Source organism: Mirounga angustirostris, unplaced genomic scaffold (genome assembly GCF_029215605.1).
Source record: "Mirounga angustirostris isolate CCGP_5_RB_7025 unplaced genomic scaffold, mMirAng1.0.hap1 SCAF_13, whole genome shotgun sequence".
Lineage (NCBI taxonomy): Eukaryota > Metazoa > Chordata > Mammalia > Carnivora > Phocidae > Mirounga > Mirounga angustirostris.
Genome location: NW_026991721.1, coordinates 88,693,293 through 88,710,806, shown reverse-complemented (window position 1 = coordinate 88,710,806; position 17,514 = coordinate 88,693,293). Strand labels below are relative to the sequence as shown.

General features: G+C 40.5%; 1 protein-coding gene across 13 annotated transcripts in view; it reads right to left on the bottom strand.

The window, feature by feature from the left end:
* The window catches only part of CDON (cell adhesion associated, oncogene regulated), a 116,002-nt gene that overhangs the window by 13,794 nt on the left and 84,694 nt on the right, over positions 1–17,514 (bottom strand). For 12 of the 13 annotated variants that reach the window (XR_010407039.1, XR_010407041.1, XR_010407042.1 and 9 more), the window contains 4 exons: positions 15,039–15,161; positions 11,249–11,470; positions 9,067–9,347; positions 5,808–5,887 (listed from right to left, as the gene is read on the bottom strand). Coding sequence is in view for 8 of the 13 variants with exons in the window: in XM_045894732.3 (XP_045750688.1) it covers positions 5,808–5,887; positions 9,067–9,347; positions 11,249–11,470; positions 15,039–15,161 (706 nt within the window). In the remaining 5 variants the exon portion in view is untranslated. Of the gene's footprint in view, positions 1–5,807; positions 5,888–6,268; positions 6,354–9,066; positions 9,348–11,248; positions 11,471–15,038; positions 15,162–17,514 lie in introns of all 13 variants that reach the window. The other variant, XM_064577256.1, reaches the window with a different exon arrangement.

The window sequence follows — 17,514 nt, the reverse complement described above, 5'->3', positions numbered from 1 at the left end:
AGGACACTATGCAGCTAAGATTGCAGAAGGCGCAGGCCCTAAGCAAGACTTCCTCAGTTCTTAGGCATCTGTGGAATACGAGAGCCACCCTGGGTAAAGGTGAGTTTGATGTGGGGTCTAAAAGGATGACTCCCAAGGGTGTGCCAAGGGGTAAACAGTTTCTTCTCATCTCCTGCAGTGATTCCTAGCTCAGTGGTTGCACGCAGTTACCTAGATAGCCCCGTTGGCCTCCTCAACCAATCCCTCGTGTCTTTTTTTTTTTTAATTGGCACCTCCTAAATCTTGCAAACTCATCTACTTCTCTTCATGTCTACTGCAACCGTCCTAGGGCACGGCTTCTCCTCTGAGCTATTGCAACAGCCATCTCACTGGTCCCCTGTATCCTCTCTTGCCCCATCCAATTTATTCTCCAAACTCCATCCAGAATGTTCTAGCACAATACTGTCATACTTAAAATCTCTTGCTGACTCACCATGGCTCTGTATGACCTACTTTCACTCACCTTTTACCTCTGACCCCTTCGCTTGCTTGGTTCCTGCCACACTAGTCTTCCTGAAGCTCTGTTTGGATTCTGGCATTCTGCTTTACAGATTTTGCATAAATGGTACCTTGTCTTTGCCTGGAAAGTTTTAAACCTATCCCTTCTCTTTTACCTAGTTTTACAAATTCTTCAGAGTTTCAGAGCAAAATGTCGCTTTTATGATTTATTTGTATCATTTTGAAAAAAGGTTATGTCTCCCCATCAAACTATAACCTCACTTATAGTGAGCAAACCAGGCAGGGACAATGCCTGGTTTGCTTACTGTCCTCCAGGACCTAGCTGGGTGTCTGGCCCACTACAGACTTTCAACAAATGTTTGCTGAATGAATAAATGAACACCTTTTCCTTTCACTCTCCTTATGCTATCACAACCCTTGCATCATCTCCTCGAAGACATTTCAAATAACAGCACCAGAATCTGATGCTTTATTTGTTGTTGTTGTTATTATTATTATTATTTTAATGTAGGCTCCACACCCAGCATGGAGCCCAGCATGTGGGGCTTGAACTCATGATGCTGAGATCAAGACCTGAACTGAAACCAAGAATCGAATGCTTAACCGACTGAGCCACTCAGGCACCCCTCCTTGAGGACATTTCAAGCCCATAAGCAAAAAATAATAAAAGAGAGAACGCCTTATAAAAAGGACGTCTGATCACTTTAAATATTTATGAAATAAGGCAAAAACAATGCCTTAAATAACTAAAAATAATCAGACATAGCTACTGTCTCCCTTAGTGATCCCACCCATATTTAAGTTTTATCACTTAGATGCAAATTCCTAAGTATGTCTCATAGTTCCAATCTACCCCCTGAACCCAACAGCGGCATTTTCATCTGTCTCCTTGGCTTAGATATCCAACTGGTACTTAGAACTCTAAATGCCCAAAACCAAATCCATCACCTTTCCTCAATATGTCATTTTATTAAGTTCCTTCTTTCTTTTTTCCAAGATTTTATTTATTTATTTGAGAGAGAGTGTGAGCGAGCCCAAGTGGGGGTGGGGGGCAGAGGGAGAGGGATAAGCAGATTTTGCACTGAGCGGGGAGCTCAAAGTGGGGCTTGATCCCAGGACCCCGGGATCATGACCTGAGCTGAAGGCAGATGCTTTACTGACTGAACCACCCAGGTGCCCCTTAAGTTCCTTATTTCTATGACTATGACCACGGCAATTACTATGCCATCCATGCTTGAAACTTTCTACTCATCTTGAGCCTTTCTTTTTTTCTAGATCCCTACCAGACAATGGCCAAGTCCTAAGGATTCCCACTCTAGGGGCACCTGGGTAGCTCAGCTGGTTAGGCATCTGACTCTTGATTTCGGCTCAGGTCATGATCTCAGGGCTGTGAGACAGAGCCCCACATTACGCTCCACGTTCAGAGGGGAGCGTGATTGAGGTTCTGTCTCTCTCTCTCCCTCTGCCCCTCCCTCCCCAAAAAATCTTAAAAAAAAAAAAAAAGATTCCCACACTAGAACCTCCCTCATCCCTTCCTTTCTATCCCCACTCCTTGCACAAAAGCTAAGGTCTTTGTTATAGAAACCATCAGACTGGTCTCCTCCCTGCAATCCCACCTGTGTAGTGCTACTGCTAATCAAGCCTAAACACATCTCTCAAATACATGGCTCCTCTTCTCAAAATCCTTCCAGAGAAATATGATGCAATTAGCCCATTGTTTTTCAACATTTAACCAATATCCCCCACTCTTGATTAACACACACACACAAAATCTCACATCCCTCCTGCACCTTTATTATTGAAACAATAGGGATTTTTTCCATTCCTTAAACGTAAAACTACAAGATTTAACGTGCTTCTTCAAACCCTACTCACTGTATTTAGAGCTCTGCTGTGAATCACTATGATTAGACTATGGGCTCTCTGGAGGTGGGACCTGGGCCAGCACCCAGTACGTGGCAGGCGCCCAACAAATGTTTATTAAATAAACTATTAAACCGTGACAGGATGATCCGTGACATAAACTCGGTCCAGCTTTCCATTTTATATCCTGCTACCCTGCACTTGTACTTCACCAGCCCAATTATTCCAGTGGTTCTTCAAACATGGTCCCACGACCAGCAGCATCAGCATCCGTAGGAATTCATCAGAAATCCAAATTCTCAGGCCCCACCCTGTACCTACTGAATCAGAAACTCTAAGGGTAGAGCCTCGTAATCTGTGTTTTCACAACTGCTCCAAGTGATTCTAACATATGCTGAGGTGTGAGAACCACTGAACCACACTATCAGCATACCTTGGGGAGAATGGGGTTTGCTTCCAGACCACTGCCAATAAAGCAAATATCCCGCTAGAGCAAGTCAAATGAGTTTGTTGGTTTCCCAGTGCACACAGAGTTATGTTAACACTCTACTTTAGTCTATAAAGTATGCAATAGCATTATGTCTAAAGCAACATGTATATACCTTGATTAAAAAATACATTATTGCTAAAAAATGCTAACCATCATCTGAGCTTTCAGTGAGTCTCAATCATTGATCAGGTCACTATAACAGATAGAATAATGAAAAAGTTTGAAATACTGCAGGAGTTACCAAAATGTGAAAGAGACACAAAGTGAGCAAATGCTATTGGAAAATGGGGGCCAACAGACTTGCTTGATGCATGGGGGCCACAAGTCTTCCATTTGTCAAAAAACACAGTATCTGCAAAGTGCAATAAAGCAAAGCACAATAAAATGAGGTGTGCCTGTATTCACCCTTAGGTAAGCCCTTATATAACTTAACTGAAATTATGTCTCTTTTTGTGCACACATTAGTTCAACTGGCATTAGGAAATGCAAATGTATTGTTAGTAATGTCAATATTCTAAAAGTGGAAATTGACTAAAATTTTGCATATCTACCTCTCAGCATTCAAAGCTTATTATAAATTTTGCCAGTTGGGGGATCTTAAGCAAAGATACCTGTTTTCAATTTCAAAGTCAAAAGAGTTAGAAGCTTTAAATTTAATGATTCCAATTTTCCAGAGTTGAAGGTAGGTACTTACTGATATTTATCTGGCCAATCACTAAGCATCAAAATCACATAATGGCTCCTGGGAGCCAGGTGAGTCATCTGGCTAATCTTGGAGGCAATGCAGGCAAGTCAAGACTTGCCCTAAATAGGCAGACTCTCAGGTAGGAAGAAGTAAATTTAAGCCAGAGAGAAACAGAAGCTGGTTTTCTCAGGCTAAAGAGAATGCACCTAGGTTCCCAGATAAAAGTAAAACCCCCACACATGAAATGCAAGTCATCAACTTGAAAAATTAATAGAACTATAATTGTCCATTGTCTTAAAGGGAAAACAAAACAAAACAAAACAAGTATAACAAAAGCCCCCAACACTATACACATATACTCACTCACACACACATTCACTCACACAAATATACAAATGGCCATGAATGCAAGATGGTACATATCGGTCATAAAAATTCTTTTAAGGAAATGGGATGTCTTATTGGTAACCAGGATGCTAACTTCATCATAAAGACGTGATTAGCAGCAAATTACCAAAATCTATCATCAAACTATGTTGGGATGATTTTACATTTCCTAGGGCAATTTTCCATTTTTCGGATAAGAAAATAGCCACAGAGAGATTATATAACTTTCCCAAGATCACGGATTTAAGCAGTGGCAAAGCCTATGTCTGTCTACTTATTCTCAAGCCAGAGGTTCTCTTGCAACATCGCTTTAATGCCAATGCTGAATTGAGATCTACTGATGGCCACAAGAATCACAAAAGAAAATGCATTACGTTTTTAGGCAATACCATTTGTTTTAATTAAGTTTATTTGATTACTTACCAGGTGTATGAAGCATCTTTAGCATGTTCCTAACAAAATGTGGTAAAGCCTACAACCAGCTCAGGACAAAAAACGTGGCTTCAGTGTTATAAACATCTTAAAATGTAGCTAGGTCAGACAGAATTTAAAAAATGTAACAAACAATCTTAGTACACAAAATAGGCAGATGGCTCTTGCTAACACAGACACCCTAAGATGGGCTAAGTAAATGATAAGGACAAATCTCCAGGAAGATTTATTGCTTTTGCTCTGAAACTCTCAAAACACATGCTGAGCAATGTATTGCCAAGTCTATAGTTGATTGGTCGACTGGCCACTTCCAAGTTCTGGTTTTGGTAACTTCCAGACACAACTCTTAACCTTGTAATTGATTCAAAAAATATAGGTCCCACCCCCATTTCAATAATGAAATATCCAAACTCCAGTCATACTCATTATTTAATGTACTAACTCTAACACAGTTGTTAAATTGTAGAGTTTTAGAGCTGGGCAGGGCTTCTGGGACCATGTCACCCAATACCGTTGTTACTGGGAGAAAAAGAACGAAGGTTTCTGATGGACATAACTTTTTTTTTTTTTTAAGATTTTATTTATTTATTTGAGAGAGAGAATGAGATAGAGAGAGCATGAGAGGGGGGAGGGTCAGAGGGAGAAGCAGACTCCCCGCCGAGCAAGGAGCCTGACGCGGGACTCGATCCCGGGACTCCAGGATCATGACCTGAGCCGAAGGCAGTCGCTTAACCAACTGAGCCACCCAGGCGCCCCGGACATAACTTTAATACAACGGAAAATCTGATAATCTTTTGGAGTTACTATATATAGAGGCAGCCTGAAAGTTTCCTGGATATTGTCAAAATTGTTACTCTACACATTACTCTACATGTTACTCTACATATTCCTATCTTGTTTGAAATACTGTGAGTACATATGCCTCTTACAATTTTTTTAAACCCCCCCAAATGAAAAGAAAGGGGAAAAAAAAGATTTTGCTACTTAGTTATTGCAAGGTTTTAAGAATTAAAAAAAAAAAAAAAAGTACTGAATAATCCAGTAGGAAAATTTCAGTAATATTACCATAAAAACACCTTACTTTATACACAGGGTTTGTCCCCTAACATTCAAACGTGCTCTCATTCACAACACAGAGCGGAAAAGAACAGGTGAGAAAAGACAAAGTCTGTATATAGAAATGACTCTAAAGATTTCAGAAACATCAAACCTTTTAATAACATCTCAGTGAGAAACACGTCTTTAATATTGTCCATCTATCTCAAGACCCCAAGGCCCAGAAAGGTGAAAATTGTAAAGCAGGGCTAAAAAATTAGTAACAGCCCTACACTTAAGTCTCCATATTCTGAGATTTATAGCGTACATAAACGTCAAGAATTTCCTTAGGTGAAGGGGGCAGAAGAAGAGTCCTACACTGTATTCCCAGCAACCCTTGCAAACAGAGCCATGTACCTGTTATTGTTGCGACAGTTTCGACAGCTAACGCACTCCGACGGGTCCGTCCGAGGTACTGCCATGTACATTGCACCACCCTGGTCAGGACGGAAGTACAGGGAGAAAGAGAAACACACATTGTGAAGGTACCACAGACTCATAACCAAACAGCCCCAAACGGAGAAGCCAGGCCAATGATGAACGCCTACATGGTGTATTTTATTTTTATTTTTATTTTTTTTAAAGATTTTATTTATTTGCGAAGAGAGAATGAGAGACAGAGAGCATGAGAGGGAGGAGGGTCAGAGGGAGAAGCAGACTCCCCGCCGAGCAGGGAGCCCGATGCGGGACTCGATCCCGGGACTCCAGGATCATGACCTGAGCCGAAGGCAGTCGCTTAACCAACTGAGCCACCCAGGCGCCCTACACGATGTATTTTAACCAACCCCCCCAACAAGGTTATGCTTATCATTCCTTACCAATAGTTACAAATGAGTTCCATACAACACTGAAACTACACTCTACAAACTGCCGGCCATGGTTTTTTTTCCATGTATTTTTGTCCTGAAAGGAGCCAAAGAAATGGAGAAATTTAGTCACTTCCGTTTCAGTGGTTCAAATCTACTGGGCCCCAAATGCACTGTACATTAGAACCTCCTGTTCATTTTTACTTTTCTAGCAGTCACAGAAGAATTTTACGTGATGCCAGTTGGAGAAACAGGGTGGAAATCTGTTTGAATGATGTCACAAGATAAACCCATCTTCATTTTCCTGTAATTATTTCAATTAGGTCTGTTCACTTGACTACACTAAGTTTTAAAACATGTTTTATTTTTCCAGATGGAGTAGATTCTCAGCCAGCAATGACTTGGAGGGGAGGATTAATATTTTGATGTTGCTTTTGGCGGAAACTGCCCGGCAATTAAGAAAAATGCCCAGATTAACACATACCTCATTGTAAAACGCTTGCTTGACATATACAATGGCAAGATTTCTTCACAACTGATGTTCAGAATTGAACCAGCTTTTGGTCAGAGTAAAAATTCTGCTTTCAGATGAAAAACAGCAGAACTGAGTCTGATAAGGGTGGGAGAGGTTGTCACACTGCACCCAAACCCAGAGCAGTTCTTCAAGGTTAAAGAAAGTTCAGGCAATTGTTTTTCCCAGAATACTTTCCATTTCCATTCATCTCATAACAACAGCCAGAATCTAAGCAAACCAAAAGCACTGAAAACGTCTCTCAACATTCCTGATCCAACTAGCAACAGGAATTTTTAAGAAAACATTGCGAGAAAGAATATCCTCTGCTATGTTCAGTCTTTGAGCATAAGCTCCATAAGCTCCAAACTTCACAAAATGAAGTTAACCTACGGGGTAATGTGATTAGTTGAATACTAAACATATCAAAGTTAACTCGATGATTTTTATGATCGCCAGTATTTTGAAAATTTCCCCATTTCCTCCCACCCAGAAAAGACAAGAAAACTAGTGAGTAAAAACCACAGATGATAGCCTCTAAAACTGTACACCTAAAGGGGCAACCATTATTTAAATAGCAATTCATTGTTCAAAAAACCCAAACTGTTGTTCCAAATCCTCAAACATCAGATTTATTTTTTTTCTTCTTATGGAAATAGCATGTGCTATTCAAACCTTAGTGTTTTCTCCTTTTGTTTCTTGGACACTGTTAGTAGTTTGGACTAGGAATGGTGACCAAAAAAGTTTACAAAGTCTGAATATGAGCCATGTCTTTCCATGTAAAATAATGAAATCATTATTCTCTTTTGGTAACAAGATGCACTCAAGCAAATTAGGTATTTTTCTACAATACACTAAAACTAGATCACACAAAACCCATTAGATGTCCAGCTTTAAGATACAAATATATATTATAGTTTTGTTCTCCCAATGTAATATTTTAATAAATCTTTGTTGAAGTTGAGGATGAAAAACTCAAAACCTTTTCAAATTTTAGCACCTCGTGGGTTATGGCAAATTTATCTGTAATCAGAACAATGACAAAAACTTCAATGAGTGCTTAATTGCACAATGAGTGCAACTAAACATATCACCCATCTGATTGAAAAATAACGTGGATGCACATCCAAACAATGTAATAAATGAAACTTCCTAACGCAGAGAACCTCTAACCAACATAAATATAAAATATGCTAGTCATTCTATTCCCATTTCAAAAATTAAACTATATCACTGAGTTATCCGTGAAATAAAGTATTTTTCAAGGTGTATCAATCACTCCTTCGGGCTAAAGAACACTAATATTATAAAAGGCAAAAATCCCAGGGCGCCTGCGTGGTGCAGTCGGTGAAGCATCCAACTCTTGGTTTCGGCCCAGGTCATGATCTCAGGGCGGTGAGATTGAGCCCCGCGTCAGGCTCTGCACTTGGTGCAGAGTCTGCTTGGACTCCCTCTCCCTCTGCCCCTGCACTTTCTCTCCCTCCCTCCCTCTCTCTCTCTCTCAAATAAATCTTTTAAAAAAAAATAAAAAATATATAAATAAATAAATAAATAAATAAATAAATAAATAAATAAATAAATAAAAGGCAAAATCTTACAGGCAACACCCCTACCACACGTTGGACACAACTAACAAAAGAAACTCACTATAGGTTGGAAGTCACAATCTGGTGGCCTGCAGACAGGTTCCACGTGGCCTCCGCAATGCTTTCAAGAATTGCAATCAGTTGCCAACATGTAAAAAATCTGGCAATTGCACCTAGATTTACAAGATGTTTTGAAAAAGTCAGAAAACCCGGTAACCCCGGACCCTCAGTCCTGCGTGTCAATAACTGGACTGAGTTGTAGCTGGCGCTCTCCAGATTGTTATCGCCGCCACTGCTTCTGTCTCATTCCCGACTTGTTTTGCTCAATTTCATGATCTGCCTGACTCCGCTAAAGCATACGAGTTTTCAGACTCTGCTCTTAATAAGGCAAATTGAAAGTACTGGGTCCACTCTACGCCTAATGGGATTTCCATCTCTCAAGAATAACTTCCAGCCAGTTCGTTACTGGTATTCCGCTTTCACTGTGAAATAATTTTAAAACATAAACCAAATTGATGAACGTAACTATCACCTGACAATAGAAAGCTTACAAAGATTACTCTGGATCAAGGGGTTGCCAGTAATACATAGTATTTCCAGCCTAATAAACCCATGAGATTGCTGTGTTGACAAAGGCCAAGTAGGCTGACCCTGTTCTTGCTCCCTGGCACCATGGGGCATAGGGAGGCTGTATTTATAATTAGGTCTCTTACATTTACTAGGTGACGGGGATGTTCAAAATCCACATGTGTCCTGGTTAGTGAGCTTGTATGCCCCGAGTAAAGCCCTCCATTTAAGCTCCCATTCATGATTCCATTGACTCCATTAGGGATTTTATGGTGAAGATGGGAGCAGCCATTGCTGAGACCTCCATTGCTTATGAAGCTTCCATGAACATTCCCATTTACCCGATTTGTGCCAGGCAGAGTAGTGTATTCCACCATCTGCCCATTAATATCTGACCCCTGGTAGAGATATCCTGGAGGGTCATATTCTGTTAAGAGAGAACAAAAAAGAAAAAAAAAGTAAGATAAAGAAAAAGACAATCTTCTTGTGCAGGCAGTTTTATTAATAAACCCCTAAGAAACTACAAATACACTAAAATAAAATGCTTTAATGTGTTCACTTAAAGTCTAATTATGAGATATGCTTTAAGAAAGTTACTGTTCTTTCCTTGTGTGGAGATAGCTAGGAACTCTAAGTTAATTAAGGCTTTGTTAATGGGAAGAGAAATTAACCAGAGAGAAATTACTCAAGAGAATTAATATATCATGCAAGTTGAAACTATCTGAGTACTGGCAACATTAAGAAAAAGTGTTTAAACTCCCACACACTTCAAAGTGCCGAGAGAAACTATAAAACAACAACAAAAGGCAAACATTAGGTAGGATATTTTAAATAGTAATAAACAACACTTTTAAATGAAAGGATGGAGTTGTGTATATGTTCACTGACTATCAGTTCCTTCATTAACACAGTCCATGTGGAAGTTGTGCGGTACTAAAGGCAAAAGGCTAATTATTCCATTTCCTTATATTAAAAGCACTTAAATAGTTGCCTCAAAATTCCAATTTCCAGAGGCCCACTTGCTAGATTTATTTAGAACAAGTGCAATATCCCTTAGAAAATACAGCACCTAAACTGTACAGGACTTGTTGGCAGAGTTTTGGTAAATTCTTCAAAGGTATTAGAGCAAGCCAAGACTGGATTAGGTGTCCTTCCTCCTATTACTGAACTTCTTACAGGTGAGTTACCGTCAGCCTACCTGCTTATCTTTTCCATTAAACTATAAGCTGACAGGGCAGGGGACAGGTTTACTTTTTTACCACTGTATCCCCATTGTCTAACACAGTGCCAGGCACATCAAAGACAGTCAATGAGTATCTTCGAATATGACTGAATGAACATCACTACCATAAATTTCCATCTTTGAACATATCACCAAGTCACAGAGGAAAACGACCTCAACCAGATTAAGCTTGCTCAGACGACCAGAGAAACACTTTCCTTTTAATGATTCAGTGCACACTCCCACAATTAAAGTCAATGGCACCGAAACCAATCAAATGATCTCTCCAACCCTTTTAGCCAGGCACCATCACCATCACCACCACCTCTCTCCCTGTCTATCTCCTAGAAAGCACCAATTCAATAAAAACAAATCACCTTTTTTCCCCTTGAGCTATTAGCTTTGATCCTCTTATTCTGGGGACAAAGGGGAAACCAAAAAAACCTCCTCCCACCAAAGACTACAGTCTCTGCTTGCTCCAATTCCCTTGTCTGGGAGAACAAGAAAGGTGGGAAGGGGAGGGGAGAGAACTAGGGGAAGAAGAGGGAAAAGGGGTTCTAGGTTATCTGTTTCCATGCGGCACCATCACTCCCATTACTAGATACACGTAGGGACCAGGCTGGAGCAGTATTGGTACATCAGGGACTGAAACAGGACCACGTCACCTTCATTTGTGTCATTCAGTAACAGTAACTTAGAAAAGTTTTCCTTTCCCTCATTTCCAGCCTTTTCTATTCCTGTTACCAAGACTTGTACCCATACGGAGGTATTCCAGCAACACTTCCAAAGCTCATGCTTCAAGAACGCATGCTCTTTGGTGGTCTGACAAAGCCAGAGTTTCCCAGCACAAAGTCGGCTATTTACTTAGAGACCTGCCTGGTTTGGGCTTTGCTGTTTATTTCTACTGGGCAATTTCATGGGATGCTCCACTTCCTCTGGCTGACAGCTACAACAGTCTTAAAGTCTCCTCCCCTGACCGCAGAGTGCCTGATGTGCTTTATACCATGACACTAACCCATGGAAGTATTACAGATCCATATTTATCCTGATGATACTTTCCTGGCCATCTTTAGAAAAAGACCAGGAAATATCGATAAATGGCTTACTCTGTATGGTGTTTTGCTGACGGTTCTTCCAGAGACACATCGCAATGAAAACCATGAGAATGAGGACCATCACACCTAGCACGCAGCCAACTATCAGATACAACATGTCGCTGCTTCTGGTGGGGCTGGTTGCAGGCCCAACGTTTCGTCCACTTCCCGAAGAATTTGGAGGGGTACTCAAGTCTTTGACAGGATACTCAGAAGCTCCAGGAAGGCGTTTTACTAGTTGACATATAAAGGAAAACATGATGTCAGAGTGAATACAGGCTCTATGAGACGGTTTACTCTCTGACGGAGGTCTGGTTAGGAATGCAAGCCAGTCTGTTTACACTTGTTACTGAGATGATCTGACCACCAATGAGTCACAAGGAGGGCTCAAAAGTTTAAAAATCTGATGTGCCAAAGTCTCAGTCCACAAATTCTAGAGAAATCATAAAGTCTGAGAAACAATGCCCTCAGTCCAACCCAAACTGCTATCTGATTATCTGCTCAACTGTATTTGGAGAAAACTCCCAGTATTTCAACTTATGGGTGGGATGAAAACTCCTTTCTATGTGACACACTTTGAGCTGAATAAGATTCAAAGTGACATATTTTATGCCTCTTTTATGTGATTGAGATTAAAGATATGACTGTGGACCAAACAATTATATACAGTCCCCAAAACCTTATGCTTAATATTAAGCATTCCCAAACCAATGACCTCTGGAGTCCATGTAAATGTGGTTCTTTTATCCAATTTGTTGATATTCTGGAAAACAGTGACAACAAAAGCTAATAACAGGTGGGACTCAAACCCCATTTTCTCTGTCCTCAAATAACACATTCTTCATGCTTTAAATGCCATAGAAAAGCAGCAAAGCATAGTGGCTGACAGCTCGCTCTCTGGGACCAGACTGCCCAGGTGCATATCCTGTTCTACCACGTATCCTTAGCTGCATGACCTTAACCTCCAGGAACCAGTTTCTGCATGTGGGAACTCAAGATAAGAATAAAAGCTCTATCGTAAGGCTGGAATGAAGAGTAAACGAGTTATTCATGGAAAGCACTTAGAACAGAGCCTGGCACATGGCAGTATTCAATCAATTTTGTTACTATTAGGTATTATATTATATTTCCTGTTATGGCTCCTAATGACCCAGTGGAGCAGAGCGGTCCTTAAAAAATTCTACTTCAATAGACGCTATGTTGGGGTTCAAATTTCTAGCACCTTTATGCAGAAGAGGGGTAGGAATCCATAAAGAAGAGGACAGTTTTCAAAGGAAAGAGGTTTCCAACACTGAGAAGTGGATGAATACTTGGCAGAGACGCTAAAGGAAATTCCTACTTCAGGTGGTATGTTGGATTAGACAATTCTAAGGTCCCTGCCAATTCTAAAGAAAACAAACAAGTTTCTGAAGCAAAATAGACATTGCAGATCATACATTAAAGATCACGGTTACCCATGGGGAAGTCCATCAGGTTTATTCGCTCTTCATTTACTCTTTATTTATTCATAATTCTACCAAGCTTGATGATTTTGCCAGTCTCTGCTAAAGTGAAAAATTTCTGTGGTGGATGGTGAGTGAGACAGATGCATCAACATCAGTAAGAAGAGAAAGCTAATACTAGGAAGAAGAGGAGGAGGAGGAGGAGGAGGGGAGGCAGAGGGGAGGAGGAAGGGAGGAGGAGGGGGAGAGGGGTGGAAGAAGAAGAGGCTAAGAGCATGAAACAAGAAAAGTGAGATAAGAAACCAAAGAACTACAGAAAAATCATGACAGTCTATGATCTTTAAGGGCAGGAGAAAATGGCTGGTGTCAACACCTCGATCATTCCTGGAAAACCTTACTGAATTACTAAGGATATGACAATCATTGTTCATAACAAGAACCTTGACTCGTTTCTTAAAAGCAGAGACTGTGTATCCTACGTTCTCTCTTTAATCAGGCTGGGAATTGTGTCACACATTTTAGAAAGTTATTCAATATAAACGGTTAATGTTTTAAAGAGGTGTTTTCATTTGTCACTGACCTGAAAGTCTGTAGGTAGAGCCTTTTCTTCCCTAGCAAAGTCCATTAATGAGGCATACTCTTATAGACACAGCTATGGTATAATACTATTTAAACAATGCAGTTATTACACTGTTGTCTGTGTTTGGCCTGGCTCGATTCTTAAATGTCTTAGGGACAGAGATGATAAATTTCATTTTTATTTAATTTTGTCCCGAGTATTACAACACTCTAGAGGCAAGTAAGAAACGTCCATTAATATATCACAGTGACTACAACAAAAAGCCCCTCAAATATATACTAACCAAAGTAAATCTAAAGGTCTGTGTATATACCTATGTTTAAAGGCAGATTTAGTATGTGGGTTTTGCAGCAAAGTCACATAACTTAGCATTAAAAGATGAAACTATGTCTTTTCTTTACAATTCAATTCTTCTGAGCCTCAGTTTCTTCATCGTTAAATCGACATCATAAAATCACCTGTAGCAGACACTAAAGGGCTGCCTGGCCCATCCAGCAGCCTTTTCCTCCCACACTAGCAGAGCCCCAATTTCATTCAGCTGTCTGCTCAAACCCCACACAACTCGAGTAGGTCCTGATCAATCATTCTATTCCAGGGAACGGTCTGCGAAGCGGGTGACTGAGACTAGCCACTGAGACTAGCGGGGGGTGGGGAAAGGTGAGGACTTTGGGAAATTTCCTCTTGTTCTTTAAAACAGATGCAAGCTAAAACAGTCCCTTTTTGGGGCACCTGGGTGGCTCAGTCGGTTAGGCGTCTGCCCTCGGCTCAGGTCATGATCCCAGGGTCCCGGGATCAAGCCCCACATCAGGCTCCCTGCTTCAGTGGGGAACCTGCTTCTCTCTCTCTCTCTGCCTGCCACTCTGCCTACTTGTGCTCTCTCTCTCTCTCTGTTAAATGAATAAATAAAAAATCTTGGGCGCCTGGGTGGCTCAGTTGATTAAGCGACTGCCTTCGGCTCAGGTCATGATCCTGGAGTCCCGGGATCGAGTCCCGCATCGGGCTCCCTGCTCAGTGGGGAGTCTGCTTCTCCCTCTGACCCTCCTCCCTCTCCTGCTCTCTGTCTCTCATTCTCTCTCTCTCAAATAAATAAATAAAATCTTTAAAAAATAAAAATAAAAAAATAAAAAATAAAAAATCTTAAAAACAAAAACAAAACCCAGTCCCTTTTTCTGTCAGATTAACTGTGACTGGACACCAGTTTGTAAATAGCCACGTTAGCTGTTTCTATTATTGACGTGGAGTACCACCATCCTAAAAACAGAAGATACTTCACAGTCAATCTACGTATGTCAGCAGAGTTGAGAATTTCAATTTAGCATTAGCGCACTGCTGATGCTGAACTGAATCACCGCACTTAGGAAGTAGACAATGTTATGCGTAACTGTCACGCAAGAAACCACTTTACGCATATGAAGCACTTTTCCTGAAAATTGTATTTTTGTTCTTAAGTATTCTAACTCTTGCAGCATTCTAATTTGCAGAAGTTATTCAGCAAATACTTCTACTCTCTTCGTGAAGAGAAAAAAGAAGGGAAGTGACTTACTTGGCGTCACACGGAAATTAATGAATATGATCGATGCTTACGTAAACTAAGTTTTAGACAAGTGCTCTAGCCAACATTCTCTATTTTCTGTTGGGACGGTCTTAATGCCTCCACCTAGGAAATGGTCCAGAGCAGACGCTTCCTTAGGTAAACATATCAAGAGTCAGAAGGAATAATGCAGAGTTTAATTCCAGTTCCATCCGGGGGAAAAAGCACGAGCTCTCATTCCTCTCCTACCTTTAGTTTCGCAGATCATCACATTGCTAAACTCGCTTTCTCCCCCTTCGTTGAAGCACTGCATTTTAATATCATAGGAGGTTTCTGGCTGCAGATGGCCAATCATGTGCCACTGCTTTGAACCTAGAAAGGAAAAATAAATGAGGATTTTACATATCGTATGACCTGAAGGGTGATTTCAAAATGAGGTTGGAACAGGGCGCCTGGGTGGCTCAGTTGGTTAAGCGACTGCCTTTGGCTCAGGTCATGATCCTGGAGTCCCGGGATCGAGTCCCGCATCGGGCTCCCTGCTCGGCAGGGAGTCTGCTTCTCCCTCTGACCCTCCTCCCTCTCATGCTCTCTGTCTCTCATTTTCTCTCTCGCAAATAAATAAAATCTTAAAAAAAAAAAAAGAGGTTGGAACAGCACATATCACCGTAGAGTTAGTTTGTGCAATGAAAATGTCCTTAATAAAAGTATTTTAGTAATGCACCACAGATAAACAGCATTTCTGTTATGTGCCACAAAACCAAGGACAAGAAGTACACCGAATTAAAGCGATACCTGTGCATTGGTACTAATACTCTGTTTCGTTATAAATAATTAGTGGTGAGTCTTTCATAAAATGCACGTTAACTTCACGCACAGGTGAAGAAAAAAAAACACCCTCCAGTCTTCTGATGCCCCATTTTAGCCTAGCAAGTCAATCCACTCTGCCCACCAGAAAGGAATACTATACATGAGATCAGCAAATGGTGCCTTACCCAGGACAAGTGACCATTTATTTACAAGACAGGTCTTAGAGAAACTCTCAATCCCACTGGACTGGATGTGACGTGAACAGACAGCTCAGCACATGCCTGAATAAATGGTTCAGAACAATCAAAAAGCCGAATCTACTACAGAAACCTCTGGGTTCCTTGAGTCAGGGTCCCCAAGCCACGCAAGTATCTCTAACAGAATGATTCTGTTATCCACGGCACATGGCCAATGCTTCATTTAGAAACGCTCTTCAACTGAACACTCCTGTATAAATCACTCTCCATTTTTACTTCCATGGGCATGTGACAAACTTTAATAAACAGGGACACTTCTGCCAGATTCAATTAACTCTTCAAGCACCTTTAATCCCTCTTGGAAAATACCTCTTCAAACTGTTTCCACAGTTCCTTAGAAGCTCAACTATATAACACCTACTGATTTAAGAATTAATTGAAGGAAAAACAAAGCCAAACCAAGCATCTAAGTCAAATCTACTCGGCTGACAGGACCAAGAGCACTAGGTTCCTTTCTAATTCAACACAGACAAAAATACTCCAAACCGGAAACACAACCCCTTTTGCAGGTCACCATCACAAAATCCCTCATTCATAAAGACCCATAGTTTACATGGAAGAGAATCTGCTTGTTCTAGGATCAAGGGACTCTGAAAGGCTTGAGAAGTAAGGAATTCTATGCCCTCTATATAAGTGTAAAGAGGACCCTACAATAAACTTGACTCAAAACCTTGACTCAAAGACTGGAATAGAGCTACTTCTAAATTCCACAAACTTTCTCAAAGACTTCTATTTTTTCTCTCTCCTTGGGTATTTCCTCGCCCAGCCCTACCCTCACCTAACTATAAACATTCTCCCAAATAATTACCACACTAGATTTGAAGTTTTCCCTTCAGAGTCCTAGTCAAAACGGAATTAAACTACACTTCTGGTATGTTACAAATGAGAGAAAATTGTTAAAAGAACACAAATCTTATTAGATTAATATTCCACTATTAGGGTAATTCTTCGAATGGCTAAATGACAGGAAGCACTAGCAGAGAGAAAGAGTCTTTACTGATCATTGATGAATAAGACAACTAAGAGTATTATCAGGTTGAAAGTCAACCAACCAGCATATCCTTTGCTTAAATGGGTAATTTTTTTCTCAAAGGATGTTTTAGAAAAGGTGAGAAACCAAAGGAACAGGCTTAAAGATTAGGATGCCTGATACTTTGATTTATTTGAAACTCAACTTAACTTTATAAGATAAAAATATCACACAGAGGGTGCCTGGGTGGCTCAGGTCATGATCCCAGAGTCCTGGGATCGAGTCCCACATCGGGCTCCCGGCTCAGTGGGAAGCCTGCTTCTCCCTCTAACCCTCTCCCCTCTCATGCTGTTTCTCTCTCTCTCTCTCTCTCTAATAAATAAATAAATAAAATCTTAAAAAAAAATCACACAGAGGCACTGGTATGCCAGAAACATTTACAGTTTATCCCAATGTGGAACTTAATTCAGAAGATAGGATAACTTAATATCATTGCTCTTAGCGGATTCTTTAACACTGTAATCGAGTTTCAGATTTTTTCCCAAAAGCTTAAACAATTCTGAGTCAATACACATAAGTAATCTAAAACTTTACTTTAAAGAGAACGTTACGTGCAAAGGGTAAATACTTCTGTTCCTTGGTTTGGGAGAACAGGCCAATAGTTTAAAACTGCCACAAAAAGAATTTCAAA